The sequence below is a fragment of the Hydra viridissima genome, unplaced genomic scaffold (assembly GCF_058129835.1).
Source record: "Hydra viridissima isolate aposymbiotic clone 2 unplaced genomic scaffold, HvirCarnegie_v1 scaffold_12, whole genome shotgun sequence".
Lineage (NCBI taxonomy): Eukaryota > Metazoa > Cnidaria > Hydrozoa > Anthoathecata > Hydridae > Hydra > Hydra viridissima.
In genome coordinates, this window is record NW_028324311.1 from 15,551,385 (window position 1) to 15,579,356 (window position 27,972).

Sequence of the window (27,972 nt, forward strand, 5' to 3'; positions counted from 1 at the left end):
AAAAAAGCTTTTCAATCATTTTTATCATTTTCATGCATTTTGTTTTTTTTCTCATTTTACAGCTGTTTTTTGGCGCCCAATGAAGTCAAAATTTGACTCAATTTGAACATTCAAATAAAGCTATTTTCCGCGGACAAAATAAAACGATTTCAAAATTTGTATGCCTTGATGTGTACGCTCTCACCCGATATAAGTGGCGTTCTTGGGTCAGCTAGGTTGGCATTATCGCGATCCGTGCTAAATGTGAATATGCACAAGTTTGTATACCTGCTAAGCCAATCATATTTTATCCTCTTTATTGTTGGTTAGGGTTTTATATTGGTTAGGATATTTACATTTATATCTAAAAGCTTGAGTGTAAGTCGCTGACCTGCAAATAACTACTGACAATATTAGACCAGTGATTATGTCTTTTATTGATTGGCTTTAATTAAAACTAGAATATGATGGCAGTCATATTAAATGATATTTAAAAACCCCATTCCTATGACGTTTATTTATCATTGAAACACGTATGATTAAATAAATATTTAAAAAAATGAAATAGATTTGTTTTTGCAGTACTTTATGGGATACATGGTATAAATATGTTAAAGGATTGTGTTTATAGATTCACTTGCTGTGTTTGAAAAAAAAATTGAGGATGATGAGGCAAAATGTGGGACAATCCACTAGAACCCAAATCCTTTAACAATCCGCTTGAATATCCATAACCAATATTTTATATAATCAAAGGAATGAGTGAGGCAATATTTTAAAGAATATTTTAAATTTTTTGAAAATTCTTTTAAAAAACTTGTTTGTACACACACGGGGCCCCAGGAATTTTCCCCGTCCACCTTCCCCCCCCCCCCTCTCGGCGGCCATGCTGTTGACCTTACAAGAAGTGAAAGTTCAGGAGCCACCAATGATGGAATACAATCACAAGTGGTTTTAGGAGCCAATAGAAAACAAAATCTTTGTGAGTTATGATGCACATAACTCTCTGTGTGCTTTTGATTTTGAGAAGTGTCCAGCCTTTTGTAAAATTTTATGTTTTTGAAAATGTTTTTTTGATATGTTTTTTAAATAAAAACAAAATTTTTCTCTAATTTTCTAAAAGCATTTTTTTTTTATTTCATAGTCTCAATGGAAATCAAGAACATGTTGTCTGTAGAGACTTAAACTAGAAAAATTATATTTTTTAACTTTTTATAAAACAACAAACAAAACACGCTGTAATTGTCGACCAAGAGCTCCTTCATCAATGAAATGCTATGTCAATTAAAAAATAAAGTCCTGTTAACCATTTTTAATAAATTGGCGTTCTAAAATTAGACATAAAAGATTTCTATATTTTAGTTTTATGCATATTCTGTAGTTTTAATAGAGCCTAGATATAGTTGGTGGCGTCTACCCGGCAAATTTCAAATAAAAGTTGTAAAAAAGAAGAATCAAAAAACCATTTTAACAAAATACCCCTCCCCCCCGGGTTCCCCATTCTGATGTCAATACTTTTTCGTGTTAATAAGTTTCACGTCGTATGAAACATGCGGTCGAGTAATTTATTGTTTTTGCTGTTAACTTATTGTGCAACAAACTTTTTTCTGAGTAAATGCACTTTAGTAAAAAGAAAAAAAAGTGAAAAAGATACTTGTAGTAAGGATTCTTGTGAGAATATATCAGTAGTGGTATGTAGCATATTGAGCGTTAGTATAGGAAATTTCTTCCTAAAGCATTTTAACTTTGGTCTTTGTTGAACACTTTATCACCAAAGTTATACTGGTTTGTTTTATAGAAAGGACCATCTACTGATAGTGTTCAGTCTCTTAATCTTGTTTCTCCAAATGCCAAATACAATGACATCATCAAGTACCATCAATCTTATTATGAAAATGTGACTTATAGAGTTTTTGAAGGTGATGTGCTTGCCTATGTAACACCTGTAAGTAAGCATGATAGTCATGTACTTATGTATTTTTAAAAATTTTCTAAACGATTTTATTTGAAAAAGCATTTGTTTAATTATTTGCTTACTACTTTTTGCTTACTCAAATTATCAACAATGTATGCCTTTGACTTGAAAGTTTTATCTTCTAGCTTCAAAAATTATTACATATTAGATGCAACTATAGCCAATTATAAAGCTCATAAGCATATGTTTTAATGGTCATTTTGTTCTTAAATGAATTAACTTTAAAAATAAAAAAGCATTTAAAAGAAACTAAATTAAAATCCCAAAATCTCAAATAAGAACTTATAGTAATAAATATCAAAAAGCTTCCAAACACTATTTAAATAGAAGATAATTTCTTTTATTTGACTGGCAAAATATCTACCTCTTTAATGTCACCATTGCATGCATTCTGAAGTTTTATTAAAAGCTTTATTTTAAGTTCATTTTAAGCTCTGCAATGATATTATTTATTTTGTCACCCATTTAAATGTTTAAATTCCAAAAGTTGATTTGTTCCTTAGTTATACCATCTACATTCATTTCCCTGAAACAACCTAAAAATCAAACTCTATTCATCTGCCTATACACAGTGTGAAGCTTCAGTAAATCGTGGTGGCCAAAAATTGAAAACTTTGTTTTGAAAAAAGGTTTACAGTATTTTTTTAGTTTTACTATGATAATTTAGCTTTTGTGAAATTCTTATCCCACCAGCTTTAAATAGTTTATGAGAAATTTTGGGGAATTTTTGAGAAAAAATAAAATTACTTAAAGAAGAATTAATTTTATTATAAAACTTAAGTATCACAATTTATATTGTTAAAATAGCATAATCATTTTATTATCAAATCTAGTCTGAGCCATAATTTTCACCCAAGTTTTTTTTTATATTCCAAATTTCAATTTCGTTAAGAGATTTCCTGTTCAATATTTTCATTATTTAAATTATACTTTCTGTATAATTTATTTCTTGACTCAGCTCTTCATCCATTACTCCTAGTAGAACAGGTAAATGCAATAGAGTTTCAGCAGCTTGTGCTAACACTTAAAACCTTAGTTGGAATCATAAACCAAGAACCATACAAATCAAGTAGTAATTTATAAGTTTTTTTGGAATATGAATCTAACTTCTATGCATTGATTTCTTGTTAACAGTTAATTGTAACCAATCTATTTTTAAATTGAATAATCAGGTCTTCAAGTATATCTAAAACTTCACTTGGTTTCTTTGCTTTGGAGAAAACTCTATGAAAAACAGGTTTCTGATAAACTAAAAAAAAAAAGGATATATATTATACTATATAATATATATCCTTTTTTTTTTAGTATATATACTATACTATATAAAAAAAGGTATATATATTACTTGGCATGTTTGTACTTGGAACTAAAAAAAAACCTAAATTGAGTCTGTAATATTTTCTCAAAAACATACATCATATGATATTTTTGAACCTGGTTTTAGAAATATATAGTTTACACATGAAAATGTTGCAATGTATTTGTTCATGTTTGAGTAGTCATGCTAAAAATTAAATATCTTGAAAAAGTGAAAAATGTGAAACTAAATATTAGGCAGGAGTTATTAAAAGCATCATAGATTCAATCGTTACATTTATCTCAATAAAACTTTTTGAAACAAACTTTTAAATGTCCAACAAACATGAAATTTAAGATATATTTTAATAAATTTTAATTTAACAAGGGAATTTGAAAGGTATGCCAAAAATATTGTAATTTTTGAAAGTAATTGTTAGAAATTGCATTTAACTGTGGTTCTAATGATATATAAATGTCTGGAGAAAGTTTTTATTCTTTACTGTAAAAATGCTATTCTAAAAAATGTCTTTAGGAGTAAGATTTATGATTTTTTTCTCAATAATTCTCACTCATCACTGAATATCTCCAAAATTGTAAATTTAGAACATTCATATTTTGGATTTTTCTTATCCAATATGAACTTAATTAAACACCATAATAAAATAAAGAGAAATTTAAAATTGACTTTTTTGATTTCAGGCTTCCTTATTCCACACTGTACTGTACTTGCTAAATGGGGCTCAACAAGGACGCTTTGAAATTAGAGTTAATAAGGACACTTTGAAATTTTAGTAAATTATAGTTAATTAAATAAAACTATGATTATCACATATATATATATATATATATATATATATATATATATATATATATATATATATATATATATATATATATATATATATATATATATATATATATATATATATATATATATATATATATAATCATAACAATATAATCATAGTTTTTTTTTACTCAAATCTTTGATCAAATTAGTAATACATGTGACTGTTACAAGGACATAAGATGCAAGGTTGGTTAAAGTAATGGACACATTCACCATATTTCAATTCAGTCAGCAAATAAATAAAAAAATTCCCATTTAAAATCACTAATAATGGCTTTTTTCTTCATTATAATGAAAGATCAGATTTTAAAAAAAGAGAAATTCTCTGTTATTACAGGAATATAAAAAGAAAATATTTTACTCAAACCAAAATGAAACAACTTGTTTTATGTTGGTCAAGTATCCTCTAACTGCAAAAAGAAACAGTAAAAGTGTAGTAACAGTGAATAATGAAGGGTAAAATGGAGTATGAGGTATAATATAAAGTTAATATAAGTATAAATTAATTAACTGTATGACTGTTGTGCTAATTTTTATGATAAATCAGCCTGCAAAATAATTTCAAAGAAGAAACTGGGGATTAGTGTCTATGAGTAATTTTTTGATTGTTTTATATTTTTTGGTTAATATATTAACTAGATGTTCTTTATTGTCTCCTATTTGTATTCTATGATGTTGTTTTCTCAACATTTCACTTGTGTTCTTCAAAAGTTGAATTCAACTTTTTAGTGAAATTTTTTTCTAAATTTTTTTTTTTTTTTTTTTTTTTTGTTATAAAATTAAAAATTGGAAAGATATTTAAAATGATCAAGTTTAGGTGCTGCTTATGTTTTTGGCTTGAGTTTGCTTATTGTCATGCTTTTTTTTTATAACTTTGGGTATTCATATAATGGCTTTTGTGTATCTGGGTAGAAATATTTAAAAAAAAACAATAAATGTGGAATAGGTTTTACATAAGGTAGTTAAAGTAATAGCATGATCTTTTTTTTTTTTTCAAATGTTTTTTATTACTACAATTAAAGATCCAATCTGGTTAGATTATATTTATAATTAGACTTTATTGCTATAATTATGTTTTACCATACACTTACAGAAGAACTTTAGCCAGCATCTTTGGTTGTAGATTTTTTTGTCAAAAGTTTATTCAGTAGTTAGTCTGATTCTAATGCAGTTCATATTCTAAAATAAGTTGCTACTGACCACTTTTCTTCATAAGTTTACCTTTCATGCATAGAAAGTAATGGTTGCATAACATTTTTTTTATTAAATCACAACTATGCATGATATGATGGGTACTATGCATATGTAAATATAATTTAAAAAATATAGAGCAAAATTTTAAGCTTTTATAATGTAAATCCTTGAATAGGTGCCTGTTCAAATAAGTACCTGGTCAAATTTGCAAATTTCCATCATTTAGATAAAAGTTGTGTCAAAATACATGATTCACCCAGTTCCACAACTAAACTTTTGATAGTCCATTTACAAAGAGATAAAAGTTTTATATAAAAAGATTCTATCTTTAATATTTTGTGCTATTATTTAGTGGAACAGTCATGGCTATGACGTAGCAAAAATGTTTGCAAAATTCACTTACATATCTTAAATGTTATTAACTTACATACTTAAATGTTATGCTTTTTTTATATTTTTGGGTATTCATATAATGGCTTTTGTGTATCTGGGTAGAAATATTAAAAAAAAACAATAAATATGGAATACGTTTTACATAAGGTAGTTAAAGTAATAGCATGATCTATTTTTTCTTTTCAAATGTTTTTATTACTACAATTAAAGATCCAATCTGGTTAGATTATATTTATAATTAGACTTTATTGCTATAATTATGTTTTGCCATACAGTTACAGAAGAATTTTAGCCAGCATCTTTGGTTGTAGATTTTTTTGTCAAAAGTTTATTCAGTAGCTAGTCTGATGCTAATGCAGTTCATCTTCTAAAATAAGTTGCTGATGACCACTTTTTTTCATAAGTCTACCTTTCATGCATAGATAGTTGTGGTTGGATAACATTTTTTTTATTAAATCACAACTATGCCTGATATGATGGGTACTATGCATATGTAAATATGATTTTAAAAATATAGAGCAAAATTTTAAGCTTTTATAATGTAAATCCTTGAATAGGTGCCTGTTCAAATAAGTACCTGGTCAAATTAGCATGGTGCTTAAATAAGCACCCATCATTTAGATAAAAGTTGAGTCAAAATACATGTTTTACCCAGTTCTACAACTAAACTTTTGATAGTCCATTCACAAAGAGATCAAAGTTTTATATAAAAAGATTCTATCTTTAATATTTTGCGCTATTATATTTAGTGGAACAGTCATGGCTATGACGTAGCAAAAATGTTTGCAAAATTCACTTACATATCTCCAGTGTGGCTTCAAATAAAAACTTCCTCTCCAGGGAATTATTACATTACTGGAACACATGATGTAGATAAAAATTGGATTAAAGATGTGAAAAGCTCAAGTGGAGGTCTGTCAAAGGTGTTTCCAAGAATGTTATTTGAGGGCTGGGCTGTTGCTGATCTTCAAGCATTGTTTTCTAAGGAAGAAAATCTTCATTTAGTTGTTACAAAAATTGTAGATTTTATTGAAGACCAAGGATTTGATGGGATTGTGCTGGAGATATGGAGCCAATTTTCCCACTATAAGAAGTAAGCTTACATTCTTCTAGTTTAAAGCTAGGATTCAAAAAATATAATATCTTGTTTTGAATATGAATATTTTTTTGTTTAGTTTAATCATTGGACTGATAAAGGAATTAAGTCAAGCTATGATGTCGCAACAACAAAAATTGATACTTGTTATTCCCCCTTCGATGGCAGCTATGTAAGTTAATCTTAAGATTTTTAATTGTGTACTTTGAGGCTTCTATTGATATTTTGTTCAATCAGATAGTTGATTATTTACCAATAATTTTTTATGAATTGACTTGTATAAGTAGAACTTCTCATTATAAAAAATTTTTATAATGAAAAGAGTGTCAAGAGTGTTTCTTCTATTTGTATAACCAGTGCAAACTTTTTTGATTGTTAACAATAAACTAAAACACTGTTTTGTTTTATAAGAGATACTCCTGGAATGTTTTCTAAAGAAGATTTTGACATCCTTGTGTCTATGGTCGATAGTTTTAGTATGATGACTTATGATTACCCAAACTATGGAAAGTAAGAATGAATTTTAAAATTTGGTACTTAAAAAAGTCAAAATCTATTTTTTAAAATTTTCTTATCTATTTATCTTGTCATTCAGTTATAGAAGATAAATGATCTGCAAAGTTAGGCAAGGCTTTGTTCTTAAAATTGGTTTGAAAGTTGTGACTAAGCATACTTATTGACTGTAAAAGGATTTGTGAATGATAAAAGGCATTGTTGGTTAAAGTAATGATGATTATGTCATAGTTACTGTATTTCCAAGAAAATAACAAATGTTTTGCATATTATAATGATCTTAACCTAATAATACTTTACAAAAAGAGACAAACTTTTTTAGAGTCAATGTCACCCAGGAGATGGCCCTTAAAACTTTTTAAAAAGGGTTATGTTTTTGGGTGAGACCAAGCTCTGAGTTTTAATTTCAAAAATTTAAATTAATTAATTTAAAAGTTTTAAATTACATGAACAATTAACCTAAAAATTAGGCAAGAAAAACTATTGAAAAACTAATTTTACTCTGTTTTCAAATGATATTGACAAGAAAGTGTTAGGCTTTTTCAATGCAGAGGTATTTATATTTTGAAAAAGTGTGATTTGAGAGGCTGTAGCATTTCTTTCAAGATTATTTCACTTCAAGGAAGCAGTTTACAATCCAGGATTTCTTAGAAAATTTTATTTTTTAATTCTCTGCATAGTGTATAATAGTACATTTTTAATCCATTAAACTATTAAAAGTAGGTTACTGATCATATCAAATAATTCAATCTAGAAAAAGAAAATTTTATCAAATGCAAGGAGTAAAATACTGTGGTTTTCATAACTTAATATTATAATCAACTGGTACAAGTTTTGTTCAAGTTTGAGTCAATATCCTGTAAAAAATGCTGTTTCTGCTCTATGAAACAGTCCTTTGATTAAGCACAAGTTTATATAAAAAAACTTTTTGCATAACTAGAACTGTTTATATTTTTCTGACTGACATGGCTTTTTTAATCCTGGTCTCTTGGTTTATTCTTGTGAATCCTGACTGACAGTTTTTTTTACCAATTGAAAACTTAAATCATTAATTTTTTAGGCCTGGCTCTGTCTCCCCATATGATTGGATAAAAAAATGTGTTAAAACTTTAATTCCAATAAAAAGTAGCATGCGCAAAAAGCTGTTGATTGGTTTAAACTTTTATGGATATATGTATAAAGAGAATAGTGGAGCAATGCGTAAGTTAATCAACTTTTGTGATATTGTTCTTGTTTAATAAATTATTATCTTTTTTCTTTATCATTATCATCGTCTTCTTTTCTTCTACTTTTTCTTTTGCCTTTGCTTCTGCTAATTTATGTTATTATCGTTTTATTATTTTTACTTATCTTTTTATTGTTGTTATTGTTTTAATTATCATTATTAATTTATTTTTACAGTTAGTACTATTATTTTTTATTGTTATTGTTGTTTTTATTATACTAATAATTATTAACATTGTTGTTACTATTATTGATGTTGTTGTTGATGTTGTTACTGTTTTTGTTGTTGTACAAAAAGATGACCAGTTTTTTTTTTAAACTCCCTTTTTGGGCAATGTTTAGTTTCCAAGATGTGGACCTAGTTTCTAACCTTTAGAAATATATATATATATGTGTGTGTGTGTGTGTGTGTGTGTGTGTGTGTGTGTGTGTGTGTGTGTGTGTGTGTGTGTGTGTGTGTGTGTGTGTGTATGTGTGTGTGTGTGTGTGTGTGTGTGTGTGTGTGTGTGTGTGTGTGTGTGTGTGTGTGTGTGTGTGTGTGTGTGTGTGTGTGTGTGTGTAATTATTAGTATAATAAAAACAACAATAACAATAAAAATAATAATAATAACTGTAAAAATATATTAATAATGATAATTAAAACAATAATAACAATAAAAAGATAAGTAAAAATAATAAAAAAATAATAACATAATATACACTGCAAACTTCAAAGGTCATTTTCTCTGAGATACCCGGCATAAAATAAGCAAAAACACTATTATCAAAAAAAGGTATTAAACGTATAGTTAGAATTGACTTATAAGATAAATTGGGTCTATTTACTTTCTATTTTCCTTTAATGAAAATTAATTATCATTAAAAGAAAGCAAATTATCATTAAAAGAAAGCAAAATAAATATCATTAAAAAGCTATAAAAGTAACTACATATCATCCAAATTTCTTTCTGAATTAAAGAATCGCAATAAAAAATTTAAAAATAGTTTAACATAAAATGTCCTTCAGAAACCAACTCATGAAAAAACCTGACCGTTTGAAATTATAATTATTTATTTTGGTGAAAATTCAAATTGTAATTGCATTCAAATAACTGGCAATTTTTTATAACTGACACTTCAATTATCAATAAAAAAATTTTTGAAAATGAGGGGAATTTATTTTATTTTTTTCAAAAAAAAAGCACAGTTTGAAACACCCAAAAGTATAGTTCGAACAGTGAGCAGGAGCTTCTCTTTTACAGGAAGAATGTTTCTAGGAGATAGTACAGGAAATGGAGAACTGATGCAGTACAGGGGTACATGTTGGTACATGTTATATCCATCAAAAATAAGGAGAGCAATACTTTCCTTGGATGCCTTTTTTTTAAGAGGGGGGGGGGGGGGTAGGAGAGAGGCTGAACACTAGTATTAGGGACATACAATGCTGAAGCAGAGATGTAAAATTCACCAGTAATTGTTTCACCCTGCTCAGCAGATGAGAAAATTCCAACTTATCATTTTCCCTTGGCTGACATTATTTTCAAGTGACCTTTTGAACTGGTATAGATACTGTTTTCATCAGATTTAAAAATATGGTCTGGTGTGAGCTTGCCTTTATTAAAAACTTCTATCGGCAGATTAAAAAAACCTGCTAACATTTGGTTGGTTTTATTGGTTTTATTGAAAGGGCTAAAGAATTTTCTTTGTTTTATCAAATTTTGAAATGTTTTGTTCACTTTGAATTTTGTATTTAGTTTAAATTTGTAATTGATGTAGCCTTCACACACACACACATGCTTGCTAACAAGAAAAATTTTAAATAAAGGCTTATTGAAATCACCAATATTAACTGTAATTCAAAAAATGTTTTTTTTTTTTTTTTTTTTTTCATTTTTTCACTATAAGTTGTTTAGTTTTTTAGAATTATTTTATTTTATAACTTTAAAATTAGTTCTATTCCATCTTGGGCAGAATGGAATTTTAACACCATAATTTAATTTTACAATTTTCTCAGATTTCTATGACAGTTTGGTAATTTTTTCTTGTTTTTTTTTTAAAACAAGTGGTTACTAAAGACATCCAATCAATTATGCAATCTTCAACTGTTTTTATAAGAGTTTAAGTTAGTTGCGCATTTATTCTGTCCAAAATCTGAGGTCGAAGAAAAACTGGTAGGATTTAGAATAGTAAAATTTTGGTCAATTATTCTGCTTCACTCAACAACAACTGTTTTTCTGACCTAAGTGATTTGGCTGAGAGTTTATGTACACTAAAGATCAAACAGAATGTCATAAATAAATCAAAATGTTTTCTTTTTTTCTTTTTTAATTATTTTCTTTAAATGCTATTACATAAAGTTTTTCTCAAATGTTGCTTGTTAATTTTTAGCTATTGTTGGTAGCGCGTAAGTTTTTTTATTGTCTGTTTTAATCTTATTTGTTTATGAAATTAATTTTTGAAAATAATGACAATTATTTATGTTTTTTATAACAGATTGTTCTACCCATTTTTATTAGATACATAGATGTTCTAAAAAATGAAAAACCAAAGCTTAAGTGGGTGGAGGAGCCTAAAGATCATAAGATTGAATTCAGGTTATCTTTTTCTTACTTAAGTTATATTTTATTTTTTAGTACAAATAATATTACTTAGTTATAGGATTAGGGTTTTTTTTTATTTCTATCATCAACCATCTGGTGCAATAGTTCAGATATCAATGATAAATAAATTAATAAATTATTTTTTAACTTACCTTTCCATTTGTTAAGCTCTAGATTCTGCTACTTTCCTTTGTAGTTTTTTTTACCGATGCCTCAGTAAAAAAAAACTTAACCTAAAAATTGAGTATTAGGGAGGCACACAATCATTGTTTCCATTATTCTTTAAATTTACAGTCACTTATCATGCTTTATATGCAATAGTTAAAGGATGCTCTTTTTAAACCTTATTTTTTCAAAATTATCTTTTAAATTGATAAATATTTGCAAAATTTCTTTTTTTTTTCCATAGAAATCAGCTTTTAATAAAAATCTTAACTTTTAAAAGGTTTTTAAGAAAAGGAAGTTATCAGATTTTCCTTGGGAACATCTAAAAAAGATAAGTTGTTTTCTTTTTAGGGAGAAATCAGGAAAGAAATTAAAAACAACACTATATTATCCAACATTACAGGTAAATTGAATTAGGTTTTAGTATAAATACATATTAGGGTAGCCAACATCGTAAAAATGAAAAACTTTTTTTTAGAACTATTTGCATTGCACCTTATTAATTTTGCATTGCGTTTCTATGTAAATATGCAAAATTTCTTTTCAATTAGCATATTTTTTCAGGGTTGCATAATTCACTCAAGTTTACTAATTGAGATCTGCAAATTACAATTAACGTGTTAATATATAATTTTAAAACATTTTACAATTTTTGTTCTGAACAAATTGTGCAGCTTTTTTTACATACTTTAAATTTAGAGCCTGAGCAGATTCCATTTGCACTGCACCCATTTTTAAATGAAAGTAATTGGCATTACTATATTTTATTTACTTCAAGTTGATAAATAATTCTGAACTTTAGTATTAAATTCTTTTATAATTCCATTCAGCCAGTTTAATTGATAATGGTATCTATTATACAATTAGTAGGAATTGTAATGTAGAGCATTTGTTAATGAGTATAAATGACAATTTAGAGCATTTGTTTTGTATGACCTACTGAAAAAGAATAGATCTAGAGGCTTTGATACTTAGTGTTGTCATGAGAGAGATTTCACAATTAAGCTGGAACTAAAATATGACATAAGTCTCTAAGATGCAGAAACACTACTTAAAGTTGATGATGGTGAGTAATTTTTGGAGGATCAACAAGGCTCAAGAATAATCAATTGCTGGTGCTGATGAGCACTTGGCATAATGAGATAATCAGCACATCATAAACTTAATAGTCTTGTGAAAAACAATTACTTTCAGAGTTCAATGATCCACTTAGCAAATTTTCTAACGGCAGTGATTTTGATGTTTCTGGTGATGATATTGAGTTAAACATACCTGCATACTATATTGAGTTTGGAAACTGAAGAACCAGATAAGACAGTGATAGAAGTCAATAGATCAAATTTAATTAAAATACACTCAAAAGTCCTAATGTTGCTTAAAACTTTGTTTTAATAAATCATAGTTATAGAAAGTTTACCATAAGTAACATAAGCTGCAGTAATAGCAAGAGCTAACAAGGAGAACATGAGTACATCAACAGTTTCACAAGACTATTCTGCATAATTTCTCTATTAAAAGTTCATACATTGACAACCATATTTCATAGTACAAATAGTATTTCAGCTAATAAAAGCGCTATTGTAGACAATTGCTGTAACTGTTAATGGATACAAGGTAAACAAAATACTTGGCATTTTACAAAGTATTTTTAGGAACAGGAAAGGTATAAGCAAGTGCCACCTTTCAGCTGTTGACTCTGTGAGGAGTTACAGATTTGTTGGACTCAAATGAGACAAGAAGCTAACTTTGATGCAAAACTACTTCTCATCAGTCAGATGAAGTACTATTTTCAATTCCTAGGAGAATTTCACCATGCTAAATGGATGGCTTCAGTCATAGATTGTTTCAAAATTAATCCATTTTGTAAACACATAGTTAACAGAAATGAGCTCAAATGTCTCACAGTTTTTTAGGTTATTCAATCATGTGTATGTAAAGGCATAGATTTTGTGTCCTCTTGCAAATGACGTGGCTGTTAAAGACATACTTTTATACATTTATTTAAAGCAGGATCTTAAGGTTGATAAAGTATTGGAAGATGCTGTGCTGAAAAAAAGTTGATCAACACCTGTGGTATATTGGATCTAAGCAGATTCCACTTGCACTGCTTTCCAAAAGGTTAAGGTGCTTGAGAAGTGCTTAATTATTGAATGTATGCAGCAGTGCAATTAAGTATATGTCCAGAACAAGCACATCATAGATTCACTTAACATAAATAGTACTGTTAGATTTTTAATAGCACTGATGGCAGGTTTGAACGTATCTATAACCAAAAATAAAACAGAAATTTAGAGACCAATTTAAGTGGTTGAAGATCACCAAAATTGGGTTCCCAACAATAAAAAATAGACACTGGCTTCATACACAATGCAGGAATAACAATCAACAAAAACAGTTAAACTGATAAAATAATGATAAAAAATCTTTATTGTAGTATTCATGTAGATCTGTTTTTTTGTCTTTTTTAATATTTTTATCACTTTTTTAATATTTTTATCATGTGTCTACAACAACAGATGTAGTACAACTGTGGACAAACTTACTTGAACTGTGTTACTGGTGTGGCATGAAATGAGATTTTGTTGCAATGAACTGTAATTCATAAAATTGCAAACAAATTTGGAGTGTTTTGAGCAACTATTGTATTGTAACTACTATATGTTAACATATCAGCACTCTTTTATTTTTTTACTTTTTTGCAGGTTTAGTCATGATGATAAAAAAAATCCAAGGTGAAACTCAAAAAAAAAGTTTTTTTTGAGCTGCCCTAATGTATATGAACATATTAAAAAAAAGAAAGCATGCATTAACTTTTTTTTATTTATTTTAGTCAATTGCAATACGCTTAGATCTTGCAAGAGAACTTGGTACAGGAGTTTCTATCTGGGAAATTGGCCAAGGACTTGATTATTTTTATGATCTTTTATAAAATAAAGTATTTATGCTTAGAGTTTGCAAATAGTGAATATAATAGTTTAAAAAAAGGTGTTTTGCTATTTTCAAAAATTTGTTCGTTTTATTGCTCTAGCTTTTTATGATTGTTACTTTCAAATAAATATTTGGGATTTCATTTATGATCAGAATGAACAGAAACGCATCAATTTTTTTTTTCTTAAGAAACTAGTGAAAGGTATGCTTCACTTATTTATTAACATTAAACTTTTTTTATTGTTATTAGTATTGATATTAAAATTATGCATCTTTGTAGCAAAATTGTAAAGTTGTAGCATTACATTATGTTGGGTTTATGATAGGTATTATTGCTTTGAAAATACTAAAAAAATTTGTAGTTTATAATATAATTCAAGATATAATAGTTGCACTAATTAAGTGGTTATTGAAAATAAAATCAATGCTGAAAATCAACCAAAAGGCATGAAACCTTGATTTTCAGCCTAGATTTTATTTTCAAGAAATTTTGTAGTTGCTGTAGATTTTTTCCTGGCTAATTAAAAAGTTTGAGCGGAATTTTAAAGTCCTAAAACTTTTTTGGAATAATAAACAGAACATTTACTTACATGTGCTCTAAAGCCAATCGGTTGATTTCAGACCATGTGTCAACATGTGACACAAAGTTACAGATTGAAAATTTCACTTAGTGCACTCACAAAGTCATAGGAAACAGGTGAGTTCATAAAAGGGGTATTATTGGAAATTCAAAACCCTTTCTAAATTGGCATGTGTTGAAGCTCAAATCTTCTAAATTTTAAAAAAGGGTAATCTGGTTTTCTTTTTTCTTCCTCTGTAGCTAGCTATGCAAACTTCTTTGCAAATGTGTTTTTAAGTTGTTGATGTTTAGCATAAGTAAATGTTATTGTCATTTCTTAATGTTACATTTTTGTGATAAGTTAAATGATTTAGTTAGAAAGCAAAAAAGTTTAATGAAGTTTTGCTAAAACATTCTTCATTTTAGCTGACAATAAAGATCTTATTGGTAATTTTTTTTTGAGCTTGAGTTGTTTTTGCTCTGAAATCCAAGAAAAACTTATTTAATTTAAATTAGATTGTCTTGAATAGTTTTGTTTATTGTTTATTTCTATTATCTATAAAAGTAACAAATTCACAAGACTAAAACCAATTTTAGTTTTGCTAAAAATGTACCCTTTTTTATAGTAGGTTCCCACAGTAGAATTGCATTATTTTTACAAAAATCCAAAAACTCTAAGGATATAAAATGTTTAATTTTTATGGATGTTTAAATGATTCTAAATTGTCAACAATATTTTAATTTTGAACTTTAAAAGGAATTTAGATAAATAAATAAAAAAATAAAAGGAACTTTAACTTTAAAAGGAATTTTGAAAATTTGTCATTATTAAAATTTTTTTAGTCAAAACTTTTGTTTCTTAGAATAGCAACAAAAGTTTTGGCTAAAAATGTAAAAATTTTATTCTTTTTAGCTTTTTGTAGAAAGAGTTTCTTTTTTTTTTTTTTGTGCATTCATCATGTTTTTTGTTATAAGTTTTGTTTCTGTTTTAAGTTTTTAGATTAAAAAATAAATAATAATGAAGTTTATATGTTTTTATGCTCAAGAATTTGAAGATTTTAGAATTGCTGTGAGTGATTTGCTTTATATATTAATAAAATGGTTATTTTCAATGTTGTGGATCCATTAACCTTTCTTTTTACCATAACAATTGTCTCATTAAGGTTTCGTGGCTCATATATTTGTTTGATAAATGAATAACCCTTCTTACCTTGTACTATTAAGTTGTGTTTACAATTGTCTTATTTCCTAAAAACAAATTTGCTCAAATGAGTAACAAGAGAATTTACTAGTTTAATTAATAGAATTATTTATATTGGTATATTAATATTACAATAATGAATTTTTTTTAGGAGTTACGATCAATATGTGATACTTACAGTATTCACATTACCATGCATCTTGATCAGTATGAAATTTCTGTAGGTGTTTCACTTTTTCATAGCAAAATTTACTTTTTTAAATGTTAATAATGTAAGTACTGCTCAAACATTTAACTTGTCATTTAGAGGCCATATTTGATTATTTCTGTTGATTCTGTTAAGATGGTACACCTAATTTTATCAAGGAGCGTTTTACTCAAGTAAGTGCTGTCAAATAGCTCTAACAAAGAGGTGCTCAGATCACTTTAAATAATTTCTATCATGGTTTGATTTTGAAATAACATTCTGTTTTATAGAAGTATATCTGAATACTGGGCATGTGGTTGTTCTATTGAAGAAGTTGGTGCTGATTTTAAGCAGGTGCTCATTATTTTAAGTATTAATAAGTTTATTTCTATTGTTTTGAAAATAAATTTTTGTCAGGTGTTAAATTAAAAACTGTAAATGTAAATATTGAAAGGTGTTGAATCAAGTTTTTGAAGATTTCGGAAAATATTTAAATTTCGTTTTTAATCTGTGTGTGTAGTAATGTTAAAAGGATTTTAAAATTTATTTTAGAAAAATTTTCTCACAGGAAATGAGACATTTAAGTTTCAGATTGAGGCCTCAAATAAAAAATTGTCAATGAAAGAAAAAGTTGAATACATGGAGGTATTTTTGAGTTTTTTTTCATATAAAAATTTTTTTCTATAAAAATTGATTAATCAGTTTCTGTATAATACACTGCTTTTTTAAGCTCAACAGCAACTTTTTCTGGTAACATAAATACTAAAAACATTTTTTTTTTTTTTTTTTTTTCAAATAAAACCAGTTTAAGAAGTAAATTTTATAATTACTCTATTTTTAATGTAATAAACTTTTCAATTATTTTATAAATAGTTTTTCATTTCTAATTTTAGGAGTTACAGAGGTACTTGGAGTTTGCAGGAGAAGTTGATTTGAAGTCACCAAGAGCAGTGTATTTACTTATGTTAGACTTTAACACAGAACAGAATCTAAGCTGCATTTATTTTGGAAAACTGGTAGCACCCTTATAAATTTTGAATTGTATGCTACTTATGTAAAATTAATTTTTTAAATTTTAATCAGTAGAGTTTTAAATACGAGTGCAAATATAAGAAATTTCAATCACCATAGCAGAGTGAAAGTTCAAAGTAATTAAAAATGTACTTAGATCCATCTTGAGAGCATCCTTGAGATTCTTTTTTTCTCCAATTATGACTGTTTTCTCCAGAATGTTTTTGTAGAAAAACATCTTTGCTGGGTTTAAGCAGCATGAACACCATTTGCCTTTTGCAATATTTGCAAGTCCAAATATTTGTAGCTGCCAGTCAAATTGTGTCAGAGAGAATGTAGTCTGTTGTTATGTTAATTTGTAAAAAAAAGAGGGTCTTTTTTAATTCTTATAATCAATCTTGGCATGGAATATTGGACATTCCCTTGTTAAATGTAGGGACCATTGCCCATTGCACCATTCAATTTGCAATTTATTTACACTTTTGCTTGCCACAGATCTTTAATCATTCTTGCTGGTGTACAAAATCATCCCAGCAAGTTTCTATAAATTGTTAGACCTTATCTTCCTTATCTTCATTCAGTTGCAGGGGGAAGGGGGGGGGGGGGAGAGGAGAGAATTATGCATGCCTTCAAAAATTAAATGGAAAATGAAAAAAGCAGCAGTTTACAAATATGGTGTTCATGAACCACTTTTAAGTAGTGGAAAAAATTTCTTTATCTTTATCCTCCAATGATGTATCTCATGTTCTGGGCTGTCAATAAAATCTTAAATATGCTTACTAATATTTGGGTGACTGGTTTGCTGCCAATCATAACATAATGAATGCTAGATACCAAAAAGATGTATTGAAATGAGGGAAGTAAATTTTAAAAAAATACAATAGTATATTACTGTTTTTCATTTTCTTTTTTTGTCACACAAAATGTTTGCAATTTTTTAATGTTGTCAAATTTCATGCTAGAGGCTGCCAGATCTTCTAATCAAGCTAATCAGTCTCATAATGCTAATTTATAAAATATTTGGAAGATATAAGCTGCCTCATGGTCACAAAAGAATTGATCATTACTCTACAAATTGTCTGAAATTCCAGCTTTAAAATAAGTTTAAATGTAATATAAATCCATTTAAGTATGTAATTATTGTTTAACTATTATTGGAGTCTTGATAATGACTAAACAAAAAATTTATAAATAATTTCAATAAGTTATTTAGGAAATGTATTTTGATTAAAGAGCTTTTATCTTTATTTTTTTCAAAACTTTATTGCAGTCTTTTTTTGATTTTTTTTTCTTTTATTAACAATGTATCTAGTGTATTGAGTTGTAGGAATTCATTTGAACTGCATAAAGTATTGATTTAATAATTACATATTCCAGGTTGGTGTTAGTCAGCGCAATCAAATTCACAAATTTAATTTAAAAACAAGATATTTCATTGGGAATACTTCGATGGACCCTCAACTTGCGTTTTTAATGGCAAATATTGCTAAGGTTTGTGATATTAATTTTTATTTTTTTATTTTAGATACAAGTATGCAGACATCTTTTTTATTTAATTTTTTGCTTTGGTTGTCATCAGCTCATAAATGATGTTTAAACATTCACTTTCTATTGTTTAGGTGCAAAGGGGCAGTTTTTGCTACGATCCATTTGTTGGGACTGGAAGGTTTTTTTTGTTTGTTTTTTTTACAGAAATGTTTTCATAAAATTTCATTTAGTTATAATTTTACTATCTAGTAACTTGTAAGTAGATTTCATTTTGCTTTTTTTTTTTCTTAATTTTTTCAAACTAATTGTTTTAAGGACTGACTGCTTAATTTTTTTTAGTATTCTAGCATTATTTTGGCATGCAGCCATTTTGGTGGTATATCAGGTGGCAGTGACATAGACTACAATATTGTTTTTGGGCAAGGTATTTTGAACAAATTGACTTCTAAACTTCAGTTTTATTGGTTATTAAAAAAAAGCGAAATTTAAAATGTCTCTGTTTTAACTGTCTTTTATCAAAAGAGAAATCCTTAACTTTTCTTTTGCAACTCAACACATGCAGCATGTTTGAAATACATAATCACTTTTTCTTTTTTTATAGGGAAATCTTCAAGAGCTGGAAGCACCTTCAGAGGTATACAAGTATTGTATTATTACACTTTGCTCACACTGTGGCTTGTTATTAAATGACACTTTGAGTAGTTACTGACCAGTGTTTGGTCAGTGGACACAATTTTACTTCTTATTATCAAATGTTGCAGCTGCCCTAAATAATAGTCACTGTTATCATTCGATTAGTTACTACTGGTTTTAATGCTTACACTTCAGTGGCGTAGCATAAATCTCACCCTAGGGCCAGTTAACTTACAAGATCCTCTGAAAAATGGTCATTTTCAGTTAAGGTTTATCCGATCATAAATGATTTACATTTGTAAATATAATCTCATTCAATATCCAACTTTCCGACCAGTGTGTCTAAAATAGAAATGACTGCTAAGCTACCTAGTCATTTTTCTGCTTTTTTAAAGTAGTTTTTTGATAAAGTTCGGTTTTGAGAAGGATCGTTGAGCAGTCCCCATCATCAACTGTACTGTTGAATTCAACACCACAATTGAATTTAGTAACATGAGTATAGAATAAGTAAATAGAGTATAGCATATTCATGAAAATAGAATAGAAGGATTGTTCACGTGTGTAATGTTATTGGAATTCGATAAGTATTTTCAATTTTTCTTTTTGGAACTAATGAAGTGTATGACGAAATAAAGTTCGTCAACTTTATTTAATGAAGTTCATTAAAATTTATTAGAATTGTGAGATAAGCAACATATCAAAAATTTTGATTCTGTGCATAAATATTTTAAGTTTTCTTATTTTTCAGATTCTTTTTTTCTGGTTGTTTTAAAGCATGCAAATATCTGTTTACTGTTAAAACGCTTCCTGTCCAATTTCAATTTCAAAACACTTTCAATTTAATAGAGACACTTTTGACGTCACTTGTGATGAACTTTTTTAGACATCCACCATCTGATAGAATTTCACCTATTCCAATCCTTTCCTCTTAAGGGAAATTTTGAATTTGAAACGAGTCAAAGTGTCATTTAAAACTAAGTTTAGATTATGAGGATTGCAGTATTCGTACTCTGCGCGAGGATAATCAGCTTCGATTTTTATTTGTCGATTATCTAAGTTATTATGTTTTTAAATGTTGTGGTGTGACATCAGTATATCGTGTTTATCTGTAAAAGCAGATCATCAGTGTATCGTGTTTATTGTTGTTAAAACAGATCATTAGCATAACAGACATCAGTATATCGTGTTTAGTTGTAAAAATATATAAACACGATGTACTGATGTTACACCGTCGCCTGTAAATTTATAAACAGGCAACTAGCAAAGCAATTGCCATAAGTTGTATTTTAAAAATATATATTATAAAAGAAAAAATGTTATATCTAATATAGCCTCTGGATTGCTGTGCCCCTGACTTGATATAACTTTATTTAGCTCGAGACGAAATTGCTCGTACAAACTTTATTCATTACGAAATCGAGAATAAGTATTGGGATATTTTGGCTTGTGATGCAACTCGCATGCCTCTTCGTGCAGATGAAATATTTGATGTCATCGTTACAGACCGTAAATAAAAGTTATTATTCGAATTCATTTTTTAAGTAATTTAATTCTTACTTATTTTATTCACTAAGATTTATCTTTTAAGCTTTAATTGAATCTCTCTATCCTTTTGGCTTTTCACAACAAATCACTAAGTTTACTCTTCCGGTGTCGTTTGTATTTCTTACGATCCGCCTTACAACAGGTGATGCCTAAGTTATCAGACAAATAATAATTTAGTTTTTCTAGAAAACTAAAAAATCATGTTGTATAATGAATATGCAAAAAAAAAATCTATGAAATGTTTATTTCATTTAAAACACATTTAAAATGAGGTTAAATGCAACAGAATGAGAATCTTTGCGAAAACGTGTCGGAATTTTTTTTTGTAAAAAATCCAAATACAGGGTGGGGCAGAAAAACTTGCTTAACAAAAGTATTGAATATATACAAATGAATTTCGTAATAGCATAATCAAGAGCAAGTAAATTTTACAATTTTCCGGTTTTAAAGATATCACGCAAATGACGTGCATGTGACACGCAAATTCCAACTCGGGATATTGCGCACCAAAAAGTCACACGTTGCGAGTGTAGAGGTCGTAGGTGAAGTTCTCGTGGGTTTTCAGCGCTACAATACCGCATGTTCTGCTTGTTCACAGCCCCAGAAAGATGGAAGTGCGCCTCATCGCTGAAAAATACAAGTGTGTCATCAGGCAAATCGAGAAGGGCTCTACATGCAGCCTCACGAGCATCGAAGTCCCGAGGAATCAGTTCCTGGGCGACAACAATCTTGTAGGAATGGAACTTCAATTCCTCATGAAGGATCCGTTTAACAGAACGAGCTGATAACCCAAGAGCTGATGCATGCTTGCGGGCAGATCGTCGGGGAGACCTCAAGATGGATTGCCGCACCGCTTCGATGTTCTGCAGAGATCTTGCAGTCCTTTGGAGACCAGGCTTCTTCTTCACATCTCCAGATTCCCTGAAGTTCTACACCCACGAAACGATTGACTGTCGTCCTGGAACACGGCCACGAGGTGTAATATTGAAGTGCTGATGAAATGCACGCTGTATGGCGATGATTGATTTACCACAGGAAAAATATGCCTCAACCGCAAAAGCACGTTCCACGTTCGTCTATTCCATGACTACTGCAAAGAAAAAAGAAAATAAATTAATGCGGCTCATCATATAAACAAAACTTTACAGTTTGCGTTCTTGATTAAGCCCCTCCTTAAAGTTATCGTAGCAAATCACACTTCAGGAAGGCTAATTCAAATAACCAAGTTCCTCTGTCCCACCCTGTATAAAAAATAGTGAAATCATTTTAATTAATTGTTTTGTACTTCTAACGCTCTAGCAATCGATGCATCAACTTCTTCCATTCGTTCGCAAGTTGTTTTTTTTTTCATGGCGACTTTATTTATTTTGGTATTACTCTAAAGAATCTCTAAATCGGATGGACGAAAATGTCAACGATGTTGATAAGAAATTCAATCCACCAAATGTGCCTCTAGTACGACCGATTGAGAACTTTTGGGGACATATTGCTCAAAAGGTTTACGATGGAGGTTGGCAAGCTTCAAGAGAGTAAGTCTTGGCTGATCGCATCAAATCAAAACTAAAAGAAATTGGTAGTTTTTACATTCGCTTATGAGAGATGTCAAAGCAAAATTGATATCTATTGCAGATGATAGAGTTCTTTTCATATCAGAAATAACTGATTTTTATTCGAAAACAAATCATGGTTTTTCTTTATTTATAAATAAGATATTAAAGTTCTTATTTCGTTCGATAACTTATGCATCAGTTGTTATAACAAATAGTTTTATATTTCTTCATGTTGAAGTTACTTAAAACTCTGTTCATTTTAAAATAGCGAACGAAATTATTCATAAAAATATTTTTTTTATCTAGCTCCTTATGGTATACGCGAAGGAGGAAGGAAATTAGGTTCGAAGAAAGACTCTACATGGGAGATCCCAGATAATTTGTAAGAGTTTTACTTCATTAAAACAAAACAGCAAATCTTAAGTACTTTTCAAAAATAAAGTTCAGAAACAGAGCATTCGTAAATTGTGCAAACACTTTTATTAAAGGCGTAGCGAACATATTCCTGCGAAGAAGTTTCACACTCTCTCAAGTATCATTATGGACCTTTTCAAGTTTTCTTCGAAATACTTAGTTGTTGGTGGTCGATTAGTATATTGGTTACCCGTATTCAGGCCAAGGTATGTGTTTGCAATGTAAAACGTTTAATAACAGATCTGTTAAATATTTCTTAACTATAGCGACGCGACTGACGATAAAAGCACAGCGCAGTTTTTTCATTTGTTGTTGTTGCACTGTTGTACTCGGTCAAAAATACCGACCAGAGAGTGGCAACAGCTTTTTTAGGTTTTCCGACAATATGTACCAAAAATTAGTTTTTCATTGGAAACAAAATTGTGAAACAAACACTGCACCGATACACTATGCATCGCTAAGCGGAAATAGGATTTTGTACATATTTTTTAGTGATTTTTCATATTTAAACTTTTTAAGTTTTTTCTTTTTGCATTCAATTTTTAATTCTCTATAAAAAAAAAATCATTTTTAGTTTTTTTAAACTTTTGACATCTTAAGGGTTTTTTTAAGGTTTTAAAAAACTCGCTTTTTTGTTAAAATCCTTTCAAAATATATGATAAGTGTTGAATTTCTATATTATTTTTATGCGAAATTAAAATAATAATGTATTTAATTGAATGTAAAACAAGAAATAGAAAAAAAAGGTTTTTGAATAGCATTTTTTTGCTGATTTTTTGATTTCTTAAACATTGATTAATTTAAGCATGTGGTCACAGAGGTCGCCTCGTTTTTTTTTAAATAAAATATAGCTACTGCAAATCGACTTTACTGCCATGCAAAAAAATTGAGGCGACCTCTGTGACCTCATGCTTTAAAATCATTTTTACTACTGTGAGTTTTATTAAAAACCGACTAAATTCTGTGAAGTAAGTGAAAATTCCGAAGTTCAATAACATACGGTAAGTTTTTATTTGATTCAGTTTTACCTTGCGATGGTTTTTATAAATTATCAAAATGGCTTGATTCACTCATCGTCAACTTTTAACACATACATTTCCAGAGCAGGTGAAATATTCAGAAACTGAAGTAAAATATAGTCTCTTCAATATGATCAAACATTCAGTTTCTAGAGAGTTTGAGTATCTTTTGGAGTATGAAGATAATTCTATTAAAGTTTTAGCACAGGAGGAACGTGATAACATGTTATTTGCAAAGTGGGTGGTGATGGTCAGAGTGACCAATCTGAGTTTCAGAATGCAGTAACTATGAAGAAAGGTGTGGATGATTACACTGTGTATAGTAAAGTGTTTGTACTGTTGGAGATTAGAAGTGGAAAAAAGATACTATGGAAAAATTGTAATCCAAATAGTCCAGATGCAACCCGTCATCTTATGTTTTGTTTTTCCAAAGAGACTGCTAGTTTTATTCAAGAGAAGTTTGAACATTTACAAAATGAAATTTTGTCTTTAGAGAATATTAAAAGTAAACATATACTTCATGACAATACTTTTGTTATAAATTCAAGTTTGTCAACTATTTATACCACAATGAATGATGGTAAAACACTTAATGCTGTGGTATCAAAAATGCTTTAAAAAATATTGCATCTCAGTGCTGTCATGTATGTCAAGCAAGTCCTAAGGAGTTTAATTTGGAAACCATTTGGAATAAAGATAAAAATGCAGACAAAAATATATTGAAACTTGGAATATATTGAAATCTTCAATTGTGGATATTCAGCATGGAGTTAGTTTTTTTTTAATACTGTTTGCAAACTTCCAGCAGTGAAACAAGGAAGAAAAATAGCAGCAAAAAATGGCCAAGAATTTATTGAAAACAAAAAAAAAACTCCAGCAGTTATTCAAAATACATTTAAAAATAAGGGTATCTTTTGTCAGGAAGGGAAGTTGTACATCCAACACTGGCAATGTTGCACGAAAATTCTTTAATAATCCATCTGTGACTGGAAGAATACCACTGATGAAACTATTTAGGGACCTGCTCATTGATATGAATAGTACAACAGCAAGACCGGATGTGAAAATTTTCAAGCAGAAATCTGATTGTCTGTTTGGTCTCATTTCTAATGATCAGTTTTTAAAAACCATTCCAATGTCACAGTCTTTGCATAGAATGGTAGTTCATGGTGTTTCTTTTATTAAATATTTTAAGTATCCAATAGGTTCTTTGTCTGAGAGTGCCATTGAAGCCAGGAACAAAGCCAACAAAACTGCATGAGTACGTCATGCACGTTTAACTTCTTTTGCTGAAAATACTAGGGATACAGCTAATTATTTATTTATGACATCTGATATGTACCTATACTGTAAGAAAAACAAAATGCAAGAGGTATTAAGGCTATACTGCAAGAAGATTAAGCTGATAACTGTTCTTAAGGTAAATATTGGAGAAAGCAATGTATATCTTAAATTTAAATATTTAATGTTATCGTTTAATTTTATTAATGATACATTTTAGGTGCTGGTGGTAGCCAATCTGATATTTTTGAGATCTTTTCACATAATCAACACAGCATGTTTTTTTATGCTTGAAAAAAAAACAAAAAACTAATTGTTAGAAAAGTTGAAGCATAAGAATCCCAAACTTTTATGTTTGAGGAAAAGTTGCATCAATTGGCCTCAAATTGATTCAATTTTGCCATATTTTTGTTTTCCTCAAAGATGTGTCTAAAGTCCTATTTCTACTTAGTGATGCATAGTGCAATTCTTGAAGGCTTGTTGTAGATATTAAATTTGCTCCACATAAAGATTGCTGAGACATGTTTAGAATGAAAATTTTAATTATATTTCAATTATATACATTTATTACAGTGAATACAGTTTTTTCTCGAATGTGAAATTGTTAAAATTAGAATTTGATAGATAATTTCTATAATAAATAGTTTATATCTTAAACTATAATATTTTTTACAATAACAAAACTTTTTAAAATTTTAGTGTTTGTTGTTAAATAATTTTAGGAAGTCAAAGAGTAATGGTTCATATTAAGAAAAGAAATCAAGGAAGCATCATTAAACCATGCAGCTGTAATTGATAAGCAACTTTTAAAAAAAGGCTATTCTCATAGCCACATATTGTTAAAAACCTATTTTAGCATGAGAACCTTGATTCTGCATTTGAGGGGAATGGAACTTCTGGAGTATTTATTTCACTTTTATTTATAATAAAATATTTCTGCTATTTCCTTTTTTATTTAACATGAAAATATAAGTTGGAGACTAAAAATGCCTGTAACCCCTAAAAAAGATAAATTGATATATCAGATTTAGAGTTTAAAATATCAAAAACTATCGGTTTTATATCTTTTTAATCAAAAATCGAATTAGTCCGGATAAACCAACTAAAAAACCGGAATGAAACCGGTTTTAAAAAAGACCGGACTTTTTTTTATAAATATATGTATAAACAAACAATATCTCATAATTGATGCTTTGTTAAAAAAATTACTTCAAAATGTTAAATAGTTCTCTAGTTATAAGGCTATTTCCTTTTTTTCTATCAGCGCGACGCATAGTGCGATACTCGACATTATTCGTAAACGTTAATAAAGATTTGGTAAAAGGGTAAAAAATACAATCGAAAACTTTGTTTCCAAATGAAATCAATTATACTATCAAAATATATTGATGGTTTTTTCGCGTTGAATTTGTTTCAAAATCCATCGTGTCTGATTTAGTTACTCTGAAGAAATTATCCCTACGTTTACCGGATTTCAGCTGACTTCAAACTGTGAGCAGATTCTTACAAGGAATATTTCTCGGAGGCTGATCACTATGGTGAAGACTTCCAAGTTTGAGGCAAAATTCTTCTTACCTGTTTCCTACCTTTTTTTTTTTTTTTTTTTTTTTTGTATTTTTTTTATTTAATTTAATTTTTCTATTAAACATTTCAACTTATAGATAAAAGACTCTGAAAATGAAGCATCTACAAAGTGGATAAAACTACAAGATAACTTTAGAAACAATTATTTCAGCAAACAAGAAGTTTTATAAAGATTGCCAACTTCTAAGATCTGTAGAACATTCAATAGTCTTACGGAGTTCAATGCCAGAACAATAGCAAAGAGTTAGCGTAATGAAACTTTGTCATTCGAAATGCTATTCAAGGTTTTACTTAGCCGTTCATTATTCTGAAGTTCGCTTATTCAAATGTATATCATGACCACCAACTATTTAAATGTGAATGTCTGAGTTTTTTTCACAAAAGAAAAAGCGACAGTCAAAGCTATAATAAGCATTGAGCATTGCTTTTTCATGCATGTCATCTTTTTCCTAAGGTGTTAAATGTGAGCTGAAGAAAACTCATTTCAGAAAGAGTTTTTATGTTCTCTAACTTCCAACTGTTCAAGTTTTTAATTGTTGAGTATATATATAAATTCATACATTACTTACATACATTACTTACATATATACATACTTCGAACTGTTCGAGGTTCGTATTTTTAATTTTTGAGTAGTTATATTACTTTTGTTTCTCTATAATACTTTTATTTCTTCATATTTTTGTTAAACTTTGACTAAAATCCTATATAAAAGTTCGATGCATATTTCGGACATAACTGTCCATGCGCAGCTCCATTTAAGTATTTTCAACTTTAAGACTGCAGGATGTTTGCTGTAACACTACATAAAAGATTTGAAAACTGCTTTCAAAGTTTCTTAGATTTCTTAGACAACCTACGGTAAAATGAGCCCAGTTTTGCTGAAGGTAAATCACTTTGTTGAGAGTCTTTCAACGAGTACATTTCTGCTCAGACATTAAACACGTTTCTGACATCCAACAACGTCATTTGTAGTTTTTACTTTTAAATAGCGCATAAATGAGTGGATGACGTTTAAATCTTAAAATGTTACAAATAAATTTCTCATTTAACGAAGACGAAGCTGTCAAAATATTAGGAGGGTTCAAAAAATTTATGTTATCTTTAAGTCTATCAAAATACACTTACGTCGCACCCATTAAATCATTCGAAATATAATTTTGTCGCATAAAAGTTGCTCTCCAATTTAAAACATTTTAAACTGCTAGAAATATATTAAAAATATAGAAGAAAACGTATATAAAAACACATAAGTCAAGCCACTTTAACAGTCAAATTTAAAAATTTATCCGTGGATATGGAAAAAT

General features: G+C 28.6%; 2 protein-coding genes across 6 annotated transcripts; both read left to right on the forward strand.

Moving 5' to 3' along the window:
- Nucleotides 1-1,486: 1,486 nt before the first annotated feature.
- LOC145189061 (chitinase domain-containing protein 1-like) lies at nt 1,487-14,337 on the forward strand. Its single transcript, XM_090068618.1, has 10 exons — nt 1,487-1,670; nt 1,778-1,924; nt 6,440-6,783; nt 6,866-6,958; nt 7,198-7,296; nt 8,360-8,499; nt 10,891-10,906; nt 11,019-11,096; nt 11,619-11,670; nt 14,098-14,337. The coding sequence occupies exons 1-10, from the start codon at nt 1,530-1,532 to the stop codon at nt 14,194-14,196; spliced, it is 1,209 nt and encodes a 402-aa protein (XP_089924744.1). The 5' UTR covers nt 1,487-1,529; the 3' UTR covers nt 14,197-14,337.
- Nucleotides 14,338-15,642: 1,305 nt separating this feature from the next.
- On the forward strand, nt 15,643-27,887 carry LOC145188951 (tRNA (guanine(10)-N(2))-methyltransferase TRMT11-like). 5 transcript variants are annotated; one of them, XM_090068616.1, is made up of 15 exons: nt 15,643-15,823; nt 16,107-16,175; nt 16,263-16,336; nt 16,433-16,496; nt 16,695-16,787; nt 17,036-17,158; nt 18,531-18,644; nt 18,773-18,819; nt 18,989-19,065; nt 19,243-19,275; nt 20,649-20,780; nt 22,676-22,751; nt 22,858-22,989; nt 26,522-26,642; nt 26,745-27,887. In XM_090068616.1, exons 1-15 carry the CDS (start codon nt 15,773-15,775, stop codon nt 26,835-26,837), a joined length of 1,299 nt encoding a protein of 432 aa, XP_089924742.1. In that variant the 5' UTR covers nt 15,643-15,772; the 3' UTR covers nt 26,838-27,887. The 5 variants fall into 5 exon arrangements, 2 of the variants coding, with proteins under 2 accessions (XP_089924742.1, XP_089924743.1); XR_016445565.1 differs by having other exon boundaries at nt 15,644-15,823; nt 20,649-20,815; nt 26,745-27,028; XR_016445566.1 differs by having other exon boundaries at nt 15,645-15,823; nt 18,981-19,065; nt 26,745-27,028.
- Nucleotides 27,888-27,972: the final 85 nt, after the last annotated feature.

Bases quoted from the DNA above. Each gene is read 5' to 3' on its own strand.
- LOC145188951 (XM_090068616.1), top strand. From the start codon at position 15,773: ATGAAGTTTATATGTTTTTATGCTCAAGAATTTGAAGATTTTAGAATT. The intron at 16,497-16,694 runs GTGCTCATTATT...AATTTATTTTAG, and splicing joins TTGGTGCTGATTTTAAGCAG to AAAAATTTTCTCACAGGAAA. The intron at 20,781-22,675 runs GTAAATAAAAGT...TTTTTTATCTAG, and splicing joins TGATGTCATCGTTACAGACC to CTCCTTATGGTATACGCGAA.
- LOC145189061 (XM_090068618.1), top strand. From the start codon at position 1,530: ATGCGGTCGAGTAATTTATTGTTTTTGCTGTTAACTTATTGTGCAACA. The intron at 1,671-1,777 runs GTATGTAGCATA...TTTGTTTTATAG, and splicing joins GTGAGAATATATCAGTAGTG to AAAGGACCATCTACTGATAG. The intron at 6,959-7,197 runs GTAAGTTAATCT...TTGTTTTATAAG, and splicing joins CCCCCTTCGATGGCAGCTAT to AGATACTCCTGGAATGTTTT.